Here is a 15025-nt window from a genome sequence, read left to right as displayed (position 1 = left end):
TTCTGTGCTTGCTGACATTCTTGAGCTATTTCATTCCCATGCTTTAAATACGGCACAGAGTTCTTCCCATAACTCTGTTTTCCTGGAGAGCGCAGCACAGAGGATTCTTTATCAATACTGTGTTCATTAGCCAACAGCTACCTAAGGAGGAAGAATGAGAGGGGGGCAATCTACATAGACTACCAACAGGCTATAAAGTACCTTATTTCTTTGCTAAATTCCCAGCACAGATTTTCATTAGAATAGTTATAAATTCCTTCCTCCCACATTCTTTTTTTAAAATTTAATTTTATTTTTTTATTGGTACATTATATTCATATATCATATTGGGGTAAAAAAACTTGTGTGGACATACATGTACACATTACCCATTTAGCCCCTCCTCAATTCCCACCCCATTCCCTCCCCATCCCTCCTTCCCTTGCTTGGCTTAGTGGTTGACTTCGATATGTTTAAGTACATTGTGTGTTTTAGAGAATTTCCTTCTTCCTATAGAGGAGCAAACAAGACAACCTAAATGAGGGGATTGGATGGGGAACGAAGGAACTTCCTCCCACATTCTGCCTCTGCGTTCTAAACCATTCACTCTGGGCCTCCTCAATATAGCACTGTAAGACTGACAAAACCTAGATCTGTATCAATCACAGGACTAGTGACTTGTTGTCTGGGAATAACCTTATTAAATCTGATGAATTTGTATCCTAGAGTTTCAGGCCTGCTTGCCTTATCTCTGTGTTTTATAAACTTTTAGATCCACCCATTTCTTCTCAGAAGTTGATTTTAATGTTCTTTAAAGCTATATCTGTATCAGAATAGAGTTAGGAGTTTAAATTTTGTCTGTTCATTTATTTATTATGGTACTGGGTAATGAACCTGGAGGCATTCTACCTCTGAGCTATGCCCCAGCCCTATTTTATTTTGAAACAGGGTCTCGCTAGGTTGATGAGAGGCTACTACTTGCTAAGACTGTCCTCAAACCTGTGATCCTCCTGTCTCAGTCTCCCAAGTACTGGGATTACAGGAATGTGCCACCCGCAGCTGGCTTTGAAATTTATAAAGAAGGACAAGTTACTACTCAGGCTCAAGTTTAAAGAACTAGCTTTTTTTCCTTTTTCTTTTTCTTGTAGTGAGTTTTTTCTATTCCTTCCTTGGCCTATGAACCTGATACTAGGTAATCAGTGTACTGGCTTCATCAGCATGGACTCTTAGTTGGCTGTTTAGTCAGCCATGAATTTTTTTTGAAAAAAAAAAAAAAAGACACTTAACAGAACCTATAGAATTATAAAAGAACAGCCTTTTTGACATGTAGTGCACTGAGCTATTGCTTATGTCACTGTGTGTATGACTCCAATCCAGCGACTTCACTCAGGTCCTGCTCTTTTTGCTGACCAAGGATCAGTGTGACTCTTTGGAATCTCTTCTTCCATTTCTGGATGTGGTTCCTTATCTTCTCCCTCACCTTGTTTGTGGCTTGTTATCTGCAAATTATTTGAAGTGCTCGAATGCTAGGATTTTTTTTGTGTGTGTGGTACTGAGAATGGAATTCAGGGGCATTCTACCTCCACGCTATACCCTCAGTCCTATATGTTATTCTGTGTTTTGGAACAAGGTCTTACTAAGTTGCAGAGGGCCTCACTAAGTAGCTGAGGCGGTCTGCGAACCCGCGATTCTCTTGTCTCAGCCTTCCAAGTACCAGGATTATAAGCATAAATCACCACACCCAGCTGAATGATAGGATTTATATATTGTTTTGTATACTTGTTTTACAAAAGTGTACTAAATTGTTCATTTAGTATGCTTGTTAGAATTTTTTAGTTAGAATTGTTAGTATGAAGTATATTGTTTGGTGTTCATTCATAGCTAATTGGCTTTGGCAAAGCAGTTACCCAGCATCTGCGACTAGCTTAACTTTACTTAGAAAATTTCTTTAGGCCAGGCGTGGTGGTACACGCTTGTAATCCTAGCATTTGGGAGGCTGAGACAAGAGGGTAGAGGTTCATGAACAGCCTCAGGTACCTAGTGAGGCCCTTGGCAACTCAGTGAGACTTTGTTTCAAAATAAAGAATAAAAAACAGGTCTGGGGGTATAGCTTGAATGTAGAATGCCCCTGGGTTCCAATCCCTAGTACTGGAAAAAAAAAAAAAAAGAAAGAAAGAAAGAAAGAAAAAAAGAAAGAAAATTTCTTTAAAAATGTCCTGAATGCCAGGCGTGGTGGCTCACGCTTGTAATCCCAGCGTTTGGGAGGCTGAGACAAGAGGATTGTTGTTCGCAGACAGCCTCAGCTACTTAGTGAGGCCCTCTGCAACTCAGTGAAACCCGGTTTCAAAATAAAGAATAAAAAATAGGGCGTGTACAGGGGGTGTAGCTTGAAGGTCGAATGCCTCTGCGTTCCATCCCCAGACCCGCAAAAAAAAAAAAAAAAAAAAAAAAAAAAAAAAATCCAGAGTGCTATAATCTTTGAGTTGTAAACCTTGTGATATGTGGAAAGACAAATCAAGTGTGATGTGACATACTGGTCTTAGGGCCTTGTGGCCTGTTGCTCACAAGCATCTACTCCACTGTCTTCAAAGGAAAAAAAAATCACGAGGGAAAAAAGAGAATGTTAAAAGGTGAAATAAAGGCCGGGCGTGGTGGCGCACGCTTGTAATCCCCGCGCTTGGGAGGCAGAGACAGGAGGATCGCGCAGGTTTGAAGCCAGCCGCACTGGCTTAGGAGACCCTGTTTCCAAATATAAAAAAAGTATAAAATAAGTCTGGGAGTGTAGCCCGGAGATAGAAGGGCTTCCAGGAACCCCAGTACCACCAAAAAAAAAAAAAAAAAAAAAAAAAAAAAAAAAAAAGGTGAAATAACCGCTGGGTGTGGTAGCACATGCTTGTAATCTCCGCGCTTGGGAGGCTGAGACAGGAGGATTGTGGAGGTTCGGAACCAGCCTTAGCTGGCTTAAGAGACTCCATTTCCAAATAAAACATAAAATAGGTCTGGGAGTGTAGCCCAGAGGTAGAAAGCCCCTGGGTTCCATCTCCAATATCACCAAAAAAAAAAAAAAAAAAAAAAAAAGTGAAATGACATAAAAGCTACTACTCTTCAGGTTACTGGCAAAACGCAGGTTGTCCAAAGTTTGGATTAGGTCCAGTTTGGATCTAACATGGAGTTCATAGCATACTTATACCTTGTGAAATGTTAGGGTAGAGCCTCTTCCAAGGCACCTTTGATATTAAGGGCAGGATCCATACTAATGAACTTTATTTAGTGAGAAGGTGGTAATGAGCCAGAAAGAGGAGATTAAAAGTGATAAATAAATCAGAGTACTATCATTCAGATTGATGTTCTAGTTTTGGCTCCACCAGGTTAAGGTCTGAATATTTCTTTTTTTTTTTCTGTGATATTAGGGATTGAGCTCAGGGGCATTGTACTTCTGAGCTACACCCCCAGCCCTGTTTTATTTTGAAATGAGGTCTCACTAAGTTGTGGAGGGCCTCACTAAGTAGATGAGGCTGGCCACAAACCAGTGATCCTCCTGTCTCAGGCCCCCAAGTACTGGGATTACAAGCATGTTCCACAGAGTCTGGCTTTGAAAGCGTTTCTTTTTTTTTTTTTTTTTTTGGTGGTACTGGGGTTCCTGGAAGCCCTTCTACCTCTGGGCTACACTCCCAGACCTATTTTTACATTTTTATTTGGAAACAGGGTCTCCTAAGCCAGCGCACGCGGCTGGCTTCGAACCTGAGCGATCCTCCTGTCTCTGCCTCCCAAGCACGGGGATTACAAGCGTGCGCCACCACGCCCGGCTGAAAGCGTTTCTTAAAAGCAAATATGCCTCTAGTAAACTGGAAATAGTGCCTGCTAAAAAATGGCTGAGCAGTAGCATTGTATAGTAGTGAGATACTCAGCACAGACTGGCTTTTGATTACAGGTGACATTCCACTGAAGAGTCACAGAAATATTTGGAGAATTTACCAGAGGGCTAAGTTAATTTGGTATAGGGGTGCATTATGCTCTTAAAGATGCACAATCTGCCTTTCTTTGTCCTTTTTTTCTTTTCATTTTGTGCGACCAGGAGTTGAACCCAGAGACATTTTGCCTCTGAGCTACACCCCCAGTCTTATTTTACTTTAAAACAGGGTCTCACTAAGTTGCTGAAGTTGGCCTAAAACCTGTATTACTCTTGTTTCAGTCTTCCAAGTACTGGGATTACAGGCACATGACACCTTGTATTTATATTTATTGTTTTTATTTCTTACGTGGTACTGTAAAGTGAAACCAGGGGCATTTTATCTCCGAACTATACCCCCAGACCTTTATTTTATTGTTCTGACACAGGATCTCAATGCTGAGTCTCTTTATTTGCTGAGGATATCCTCAAACTTTTGATCCAGGATTATAGGCATGTGTTACCATGCTGGCTTCTTTGTACTTTCAAGTGGGTAAAACTTAAATTATATAAGGATACTAAAATCAATGTAAAAATTCTAAAAAGTGACTGTACTTAATCTTCAAAGAATCAGGTAATACTATTTTGACAATCTTTCTTACTCTTCTCACCTAAGTTTTTCATATATTTCTTGAAACAAGTTAAAGTATGAATAAGAATAATACCATTACCATTAGTTCCATTGGAATAAAGCCAACACTAAGAAAAGAGGTTCCTAAGCCAGACGTGGTGGCGCACGCTTGTAATCCCAGCGCTTGGGAGGCTGAGACAGAAGGATGGCAGTGGTTCGAAGCCAGCCTCAGCTACTTAAAGAGGCTCTCAGCAACTTGGTGAGACCCTGTTACCAAATAAAGTATAAAATATGTCTGGGAAGTATAGCCTGGAGGTAGAAAAGCCCCTGGTTTCTATTCTCAGTAACACACACACACACACACACACACACACACACACACAAAAGAGGTTCTTGTATACTTAACACACCTATAGCAAAGTAAAATATTTCTCCTGTTGTAAAACACATTCTAAGAAAATGTCTATTTCTAAAAGATACGGATATCCCTGTAATACTCTGGCTTTTGAAGAATTTCATCTATGAAAATAATGGTACTAAATTTGTCTACTGAAGCAGGAACTCAAGTAATTACTCCAAAACTTCATACTTGTTCAATAACAACTTTTCAAAATAAAATGCAATACTTACTTATCTCCCACAATTCCCAAATTGATCGTGGGGTAGCCATGTTCCTGAATTGTTGCTAGAAGGGTTGAACGATTGCTGTCTCGAATCTTTCCTGGTAAGAGGTCATCTTCAGGATTTAGCAGCTACAAAGCCAAAAAAATACAACTAGTTATTTTCTTATAATAATGCTGCCTAAGCTGGGCGTGGTGGTGCATGCTTGTAATCCCAGCATTCGGGAGGCTGAGACCAGAGGGTCGGGGTTCGTGGACAGCCTCAGCTCTACTTAGTAAGGCCCTCCGCAACTTAGTGAGACCTTGCTTCAAAATAAATAATAAAAAATAGGGCAGGGGGTGTAGCTCAGAGGTCAAATGCCCCTGGGTTCCATCCCCAGACCTGCAAAAAAAAAAAAAAATATGTATTAAACAGTTTAGTACTTCTAGCACCTACAACAGTATCTGGTATGCTCTAAGGCTCTTTGAATAAATATTGCAAGTAAAGGAGAATGTGAAAACATTCCTATAGAACTAAAATAAATGTAGGAATTTAAACTGTGATTGAAATTGTGATTGACCACCCGAATTTCACATCAGCTTTGGCTATAATCTGACAATAATTCTAAGGCCTTTCTAGTAATTGTTTACTGGCCCAACTAAATAAAAGAATTATCTTTTTACTCCCAGAAGCATTTATTAATTTTTATTTCAATGACAGCATTAGAGGTAGAGACTGTGTGACATAATATTCTCATGGCTAAAGAGAATAATTTATCATTTCTTTCAAGCTTTTTGATCCCTTTTCTGAAGTGGAATCAACAGTATTAAAGAACTTAAACTTCTCTGAAGGAGACATATGTTTTGTCTCTGAGACTAACAAACTTAAACATGTAAGACTTAGTTACATATACCCACAATTCCAATACTCTTATTTGAATTCACCTTTGGAGTTTCAATAACAACCACTAGTATGTCTGTGAAGAAAATTAGAAGCTTATTCTATGGTAGGATGTTTCAATGAGCCAGTCAGAGTACACTGTACGAGAAACTTTGGATTCAGACAAGATTTAAACTCAAGTTACCTGAACCCCTGGCCTCAATTTTCTCACTTATAAACTATAGTTATAATAACTACCTTCAAGGCAGTTGCTAGTATTGATATTAGAACACTCAGTTTATACAGATAAATACAGAACTAAGTGTGAGCCTCTCTCCTTCCTTTATGGTATCATCTTGAAAGGGCACCTACTTTCTTCCCAGTTCTTCTAGATGCTAGTATACATGGAGTTAGTTGATAATGTGAACATACATAATTTAATTAAGAAAGATCATTTTCCTTGTCTTGTGACTACTTTATTTTTTTTTATTTTTTATTTTTTGGTGGTACTGGGGTTCCTGGAAGCCCTTCTACCTCTGGGCTACGCTCCCAGACCTATTTTATATTTTTGAAACAGGGTCTCTTACGCCAGCGCGGCTGGCTTCGAACCTGCGAGATCCTCCTGTCTCCGCCTCCCGAGCGTGGGGATTACAAGCGTGCGCCACCACGCCTGGCCTTTGTGACTACTTTAAAAATGTATTGTTCACTTCCGGGAAGATGGCGACCGAGAAAAGCGGGGCTTAAGAGCCCCGCTAACAACCAATCTCCATTACCACAAAATCAGCGCCTTTCATAGCCAGAAAACACCATCACCAGAGGAAAAAAAAAATCACCAGGCTCCAGAGAGAAAGCGGACTGAGAACAGAGCTCAGAGCCACAGAGGAGATACACCGGCCTCACGCCCGAGGACGCGGCAGCTGCGCCATATTGCCAGCGGCAGCAGCGAATTCACCTGACGGCTACAGCAAGCCGAGGTGAGTCGCTGCGGAACAGCCAGGCGGGATCTTTCGGTGCAGGGAGCATCTGAAGCTCCCAGTGGCTGAGCTCAGCACATGCTGCAGGGACTCAGAGTGAAACTCAAAACCAGAGAAGAAAAAATACGCCAGTCTCATGGCCGAAGGTGTGGCAGCGGCGCCATATTGCCACCGGCGGCAGCAGCAGTGAATTCACCGAATCCAGTACAGCTACATCTACGTACTCAAGAACAGTGAGTCAAACTGCGGGCCACAGAGGAGAAATCCCAGTACTCTACTCCCTGGGACTTGACCCAGTGGGGGAGTGGCGGTGGCAGAGATATCACACCATAGGAGAACGTGCAACCTGGCACCCCCCACAGTCTAAAGCAGCCTCTATCGACTCCCTGGGTCGGAGACTCTGTGATACAACCCAGTAAAGGAGTAGTGGGGTCTGAGATACTACAGACTCGAGATCCAGAGCACCTTAAGCGAAGTCATAGTGACCCAAGGGAAGAACCCAGAGAAGGCATAAACTTCCGAAATCATGGGAAAGAAGAATAACACTGGAGCAATGAATGCCCACAACCCCACAACATCAGAACCCAATAAAACAGAAAATCAGAGATTTCTAGAAGATCAAATCAGGAAAATAACTGTAGAAATAATAGAGGTGCTTCGAAAAGAATTCAGAGAGAGCCAAAAAGAGATAAAGGATGCAATTAATGAAGTAAAGGCCTCAATTCAAAGCATGAACAACCGATTAGACCACATGAAGAACAGAATCTCGCTCTTCGAAGATGATCATACCAAAAATGAACGCATAGTTTGTAATCTAGAAAAAAAAATCCAACAGCAGGAATCTGACATTGAAGAAATATGGGCCCATTTTAAGAGAGCTAACCTAAGAATAATTGGAATAGAGGAGGGAAAAGAAAGTGAAACCAAAGGGATCAACAATCTCTTCAAGGAAGTAATAGCAGAAAATTTTCCAAACATAGAGCAAGAGGTTGATACACAGGTCCAGGAAACTTATAGAACTCCCTTTAGACAGGATCAGAGAAGAGGATCCCCACGCCACATAATTGTCAAAATGACCAATGTGGAAGCCAAGCAGAGAATCTTAAAGGCAACAAAAACAAAGGGCCAAGTGACATTCAGAGGCAAACCAATTAAAATCACTCCAAACTTCCCAAACCAAGTCATGAGAGCCAGAAGGGCTTGGAGTAACATATTCCAAACTCTGAAAGAAAACAACTTCCAGCCAAAAATTTCCTACCCAGCAAAACTTTCTATCAAATTAGATGGAAAAATAAGAAGCTTCCATGACAAACAGAAACTGAAGGAATTTATGTCTTCAAAACCAGCGCTAGAGAAAATACTCAAAGAGATTAACTACAAAGAAGAAATCGGTAACACACACCAGAACCAGAGAAACAAGATTTTCCATTCAACAGACAACTAAGATTGGTTATCTGTGGAGATTCATTATTTATGTTAGTCTTTTACCTATCTCTAAATGGTATTGTTTGCCTTTATTGTTGTTAATTTTTAGGATGTCTAGTTGGAATATTAATATACCTTCAGATATAGCATTTGGAAATATTTTATCCCATTCTATTAGTGACTTTTAACTCTGTTTACATTGTCTTTGGATATACAATATTTTTTTATTTTTTAGGGAGTTTGTATACTCTTCTGTTGCCTGTGCCATTGAAATCATATCCAAGAAATCACTGCCAATTTCAATGTTGTGAGGTTTTATGACCCAGATTTTCTTCTAAAAGTTTATAGTCTTAAGATTTATATTTAGGTCTTTTATCTATTTTGAGTTAATATTTGTATATGGGATTAGGTAAGGGTCCAATTTTATTCTTTTCCATGTAATTATTATTTTTCAACAATATTTAATTAAAAGATTATTATTTCTACCACCAAATGTTCATGGAAACTTTGTCAAAAATAACTTGACAATATAGGGAAGAATTTAGCTCTAGGCTTTTATTTAACTCCAATGGTTTATATATCTGCCTTTAGAGCAGTACTACACTGTTTCAATTATTGTAGCTTTATATGGTTTGAAATCAGAAAATATATATCTTCTAGCTTTGTTCTTTTTCAAGATCGTTTTGGGTATCTAGAGTCCATATTCCATATTAGGATAGATTTTTTTCTGAAAAATAAATATATAAATATATGATAGTTTCACCTAAAAAATAGAAAAAAAATATTCTCTGGTAAGAAAGAAAGCAAAAAGAAATATTGAAATGTTTTCATGTAATTTTAATTTTTCAACATTAGTTAAAAGATTATTATTTCCTCCACCAAATGTTTGTGGAAACCTTGTCAAATATAACTTGACAATATATGGAAAAATTTAGCTCTAGGCTTTTATTTAGCTCCAATAGTTTATATATCTGCCTTTAGAACAGTACTACACTGTTTCAATTATTGTAGCTTTATATGGTTTGAAATCAGAAAATATACATCTCCTAACTTTGTTCTTTTTCGAGATCGTTTTGGGTATCTAGAATCCATATTCCATATTAGGATAGATTTTTTCTGAAAAATAAATATATAAATATATGATAGTTTCACCTAAAAAAAATATTCTCTGGTAAGAAAGAAAGCAAAAAGAAATATTGAAATGTTATCTTTATGTTATCAAAAGCTTGGTATCAGACAAATGAAACTGTTATGTGAGATTATCATTTTTAATTTTGGATAAATTGCTATAATACTAGATGTCAACCACTAAGCCAAGCATGGGAAGGAGGGATGGGGAGGGAATGGGGTGGGGATTGGATGGGGGCTGACTGGGCGATGTGTGCATGTATGTCTACAAAAGTTTTCTTTGTATCCCACTATGATGTATGAATACAGTGCACCAATAAAAAATTAAAAAAAATGTATTGTTCATTACTGCAGATACTATATAAATCAGACTTCTAACCACCTCTTTGAGAGGGTTATCTGTCATACATACCTTGCATATACCATGCTAATACACTGTGTTTCTTTTTTGTTAGTCTGCCTCTTGCTATAGGGGACAGGTAAGAACTCAGGAGGATAGGTTCTTCTCCTACATTGTCAAGGTGATGTTCTTGCCTGGCTCAGAAAGTTCAGTACATGTAGCTTGGTTTGATCAACATGTTTCCATAGTGATATCTGAATTAGGACTGGGATAGTTATGCAAATTCTACAAAAATGTAGGCAAGAATCCTTGCCTCTGGTGTTCTTTTTTATTTTTATTTTCCAGGTCTGGGGATGGAACCCAGAGGCATTCAACCTCCGAGCTACAACCCCTACCCAATTTTTTATTCTTTATTTTGAAACAGGGTCTCACTGAGTTGCGGAGGGCCTAAAGAAGTAGCTGAGGCTGTCCGCGAACTGTGATCCTCTTGTCTCAGCCTCCCAAATGCTGAGATTACAAGCGCGTACCACCACACCTGGCTTGCCTTTGGTATTCTTATACTGTTTACATTATACTTCATTCATTCTCTGAGCCTCTTTGCTTGGGAGATTCTTTGTTTAACATTAAGTTAAAACAGGCCAGAATGGGTAGAGAGATCTTTCCAAAGCCAATCTCTTTAATTAGGTCCTCAAGAACTTTTTGGTTGAGCTGGATGCACGCTTGTAATCCCAGCATTTGGGAGGCTGAGACAAGAGGATTGTGGTTCACGGACAGCCTCATCTACTTAATGAGACCCTTTGCAACTCAGTGAGACCCTGTTTCAAAATAAAGAATAAAAAATTGGGCTGGGAGTAGAGCTTGGAGGTAAAATGCCCCTGGGTTCCATCCCCAGTGCTGCAAAAAAAAAAAAAAAAACAAAAAAAAAAACAACAAAAAAACAAAACAAAACAAAAGAACATTTTGGTTATCTGGTTGGATTTGTACTAATTTTTGTTTCCCTTGTTACAGAGTTTCTAAAGCACTGATTTGATAGTAGCCCTACTGTTACTTGGTTACACTGTATTTCTGTCTATGCTTGAAAAATTGGCTTTGAGAAAGATTTCTTTACCCATCATTTTGGCCTGTTAATTTGTGTGTGTGTGTGTGTGTGTGTGTGTGTGTGTGTGGTACTGGGGGTGGAACCCAGGGGCTTTTCTACCTCCAGGCTATACTCCCAGACCTATTTTATACTTTATTTGGAAACAGGGTCTCACTAAGTTGCTGAGAGCCTCACTAAGTATCTGAAGCTGGCTTCGAACCTGCGTGATCCTCCTGTCTCAGCCTCCCAAGTGATAGGATTACAAGCATGCACCACCACGCCCGGCTGGCCTGTTAATTTTTAGGGTCAACTATTAGAGATTTAACCTGTGTTAGCTAATTAATTCATGGATTCAACAAATAATAAACTTGTGCTACCTCATGGCATAACTCTGGCTTCTGTTTTTTCTTTCTTTCATTTATCATTCTAAAAAGCCTAATTGCATCCAGAACAACTTGGATATGCAGTGGCTATCCTGGAGCACTTTTAACGTGACTATAATTTTCACTTGAAAGTACTTTTAGAACAAAAGGGGAATACAATTCTTAGTATTCAATGATTAGCATTTTTATTATCATAGCATTTTTATTATCATGCAAAGTTTCAAAATAAAATTCTACATCAAAAGTAAAAGTTCTTTTGTTAAACCCTCTTGAGGACATTCTCTGTTTTAGTCGTCTAAAAGAGAAATTATTTAGTTTATTATAAGAGACTACCTTCATTTCTATTCTTTAGAGATTTAATCCTATAGTCTTAATAGCGAGAGACTATACAACAGTATCTGAAGTGATTGTAATGAATCACTTCTTCTCTTTTTCATTTATTGAAATGGGCTAGCTGCATTTAAGACTTTTCATCTCTCTGCAAAGGGAGGATGATTAAATGTTTGCAGTGGTCAGTAACTTTTATAATATTCACTGTAAATAGCTCTCTTATATATCTTTCTTTTCTCTTTACTGGAAAACTTTATTAATTGATCAAAAATCAATTCTGGATATAGCTGGGTGTGGTGGCATACACTTGTAATTCCAGGACTTGGAAGGCTGAGAGAGGAGGATCACAGGTTTGTGGCCAGCCTCAGCTATTCAGTGAGGCCCTCTGCAACTTAGTGTGATTCTGTTTCAACATAAAGAATTAAAAATAGGGCTGGGGGCGAAGCTCAGAGGTAGAATGCCCCTGGATCCAATCCCCAGTACCAAAATAAAAGTAAATAAAAAATCAATTCTGATCATATGTACATATCCTAGAATACCCAAAGGTCCAGATAAACAGATCTAACACACAAAAAAGAGAGAAAAGTCAGATTATAAATTCTGATGGAATATATTACTATTACAAATAGCTTGTAGTTATACTTGGTGGGGTTAGCTGAGAGTTAAATCAATTGCCTTAGTTACTTGGCTACAGAATAATAAAGGTAGTAGTGGTACATGCCTGTAATGCCAGTACTTGGAAGGCTGAGACAGGAAGATTGAAGGTTCAAGGCCAGTGAGTGGTAACTTACTAAGACCCTGTGTCAGCCAGGCATGGTGGCACACGCTTGTAATCCTAGTACTTGGGAGGCTGAGACAGGAGGATTCAGGTTTGTGGAGAGCCTCAGATACTTAGTAAGGTCCTCTACAATTTAGTGAGACCCTGTTTCAAAATAAAAATAATTAAAAATTAGAAAAATAAGTCCTTGTTTTAAAATAAAAGAAAAAGGCTTAGGAGTGTTGCTCAGAGGTAGAATACGCCTGAGATTGATCCCAAGTTTCTCCTCCTCTACACAGAGATAATATTTTGAACTCTTAGATAAAAGAGGTCAAAAAAATTTTTGGTTTTTAAGCTGGTAATGGTAGCACATGCTTGTAATCCCAGCATTTGGGAGGCTGAGACAGGAGGATCACATAGGTTTGAAGCCAGCCTCAGCTACTTAGTGAGGCTCTCAGCAACTTGGTGAGACCCTGTTTCCAAATAAATTATATAAAAAAATAGGGCTGGGGTGTAGCCTGGAGGTAGAAAGCCCGTGGGTTCCACACCCCTAGTACCACACACACACACACACACACACACACACACACACAATTGGTTTTACCTAGGTGTGGTGAAACACACTTATTATCCCAGTACTTTAAAAGCAGGGGCAGGAGAAACATAGGTTTGAGGCCCCTGCATAATAACTTAGCAAGACCTATTCCAAAATAAAAAATAAAAAGAGATAGGGTATAGCTCAGTGGTAGTGTACCCCTGGACTTAATCCCTAGTACCACACACAAAATGGATTTTGCTGTGTGTGGTGGCCCATGCCTGTAATTCCATAATTCCAATTAGATTGAGGCAAGAGATCACTAGTTGGAGACCATCCTCAGCAACTTAGCAAGACCATTTCAAAATAAAAGATAAAAGTGCTAAGGATGCAGTTCAGTGGCAGAGCAACTTGAGAATTAATCCCAAGTAACATATGTGCACACAACACATCCACAAACAAATAAGTAACACATGCACACTCAACACACACACACATAAACAGAAAATTATAATACAATAATATTCTAGTTATATAAGCCTTGGATTTGTTTTTCATATAAAATCCTATTTTGAAAAATTTCAATTTTCTTTACTGACTTTGCTAGAAAATGGCAAAAATTACATTTATCTTAATTGAGTAATAATATGGAATGACTTTGTGAGAAGAATGTTTTTTTTTTTTGCAGTGATGTGGATTAAATTCAGGGCCTCACATACCATAGGTCAGTGTTCTATCACAGAGTTATACCTCCAACCTAAGATGAATTCTTGTGATGCTCCTAGAACCAAAAGATTTTTTGTGAGCTTTATTTTTTTTTAATTCTTTTTTTTTTTTTTTTTTTTGGTCGTACTAGGGATAGAACCCAGGGGCATTCTACCTCCGAACTACACCCCAGCCCTAATTTTTATTCTTTATTTTGAAACAGGGGCTCACTGAGTTGCAAAGCACCTCACTGAGTAGTTGAGGCTGCCTGAAAACCTTGATCCTCCTGGCTCAGCCTCCCAAAAGCTTGGATTACAAGTGTGCAACACCAGGCCTGGCTGTGTGTGTGTGTGTGTGGGGGGCACTGGGGATTGATTGAATCCAGAGGCATTCTACCTCCAAACTACACCCTCAGCCTGATTTCATTTCTTATTTGGAAACAGGGTCTCACTAAGTTGCTGAGAGAAACCTTGGCTAAGTTGCCAAGGCTGACTTTGAACCTGCGGTCCTGAGATCCTCCTGTCAGCCTCCCAATTACTGGGATTATAAGAATGTGCCACCACCTCTGGTTAATATATTTTTTATTGGTGAGTTGTAGTCATATATCTTAATGGAGTACAAGATGGTAGAGGCCTACATGCACACATCACTCAATTAGCCCTTCCCCAATTCCCAACCCATTCCTTCCTCCTCCCTTCTTCTCATGTTTGGCTTAGTGATTGACTTTTTTTTTTTTTTTTTTTTTTGGTGGTACTGGGGTTCCTGGAAGCCCTTCTACCTCCGGGCTACACTCCCAGACCTATTTTTACATTTTTAAATTTGGAAACAGGGTCTCCTAAGCCAGCGCGCGCGGCTGGCTTCGAACCTTCACGATCCTCCTGTCTCTGCTTCCCAAGCACAGGGATTACAAGCGTGCGCCACTACGCCCGGCTTAGTGATTGACTTTGAATGTACATCATGTACATTAGGGAATTTCCCTCTTCCCTCCTTCAATCCCCCTCAGTTAGGTTGCCTTATTTGCTCATCTGTAGTTTCTCCTATGACTCATTTGTGAACCCATTTAATCACCAATCACCATGTATTTAAATAGTTTCTTTTGGTCTTCCTGTTGTTGATTTCTACTTTCATTGCACTGTGGTCTGAAAAGATGCAGGAAATTATATTACATCTTTTGAATTTGCTGGTGTTTGCTTTGTGGCCCAGGATGTGATCTATTTTGGAAAAGGTTTCATGGGCTGCTGAGAAGAATGTGTATGCTGCTGTTCCTGGTTGAAATATTCTGCATATGTCTACTAGGTCCATTTAGTTTATAGTTTTCTTTCGTTCTGAAGAGTCTTTACTCATCTTTTGCCTTGAAAATCAATCTAGTGGCATGAGAAGTATGTTGGCGTC

The 15025-nt window shown here is 39.2% G+C and overlaps 1 protein-coding gene across 9 annotated transcripts in view; it reads right to left on the bottom strand.

The window, feature by feature from the left end:
* GPHN (gephyrin) overlaps positions 1-15025 on the bottom strand; it is a gene marked incomplete at both ends in the record, with an annotated part of 546660 nt that overhangs the window by 47661 nt on the left and 483974 nt on the right. For all 9 annotated transcript variants that reach the window (XM_080706865.1, XM_080706872.1, XM_080706867.1 and 6 more), the window contains one exon: positions 5130-5251. In XM_080706865.1, coding sequence (XP_080562991.1) covers positions 5130-5251 — 122 coding nt within the window. The remainder of the gene's footprint in view (positions 1-5129; positions 5252-15025) is intronic.

The sequence above is a fragment of the Muscardinus avellanarius genome (genome assembly GCF_963383645.1).
Source record: "Muscardinus avellanarius genome assembly, chromosome: 12".
Lineage (NCBI taxonomy): Eukaryota > Metazoa > Chordata > Mammalia > Rodentia > Gliridae > Muscardinus > Muscardinus avellanarius.
The sequence above is the reverse complement of the archived record's forward strand: the minus strand, read 5'-3'. Positions and strand labels throughout refer to the sequence as shown.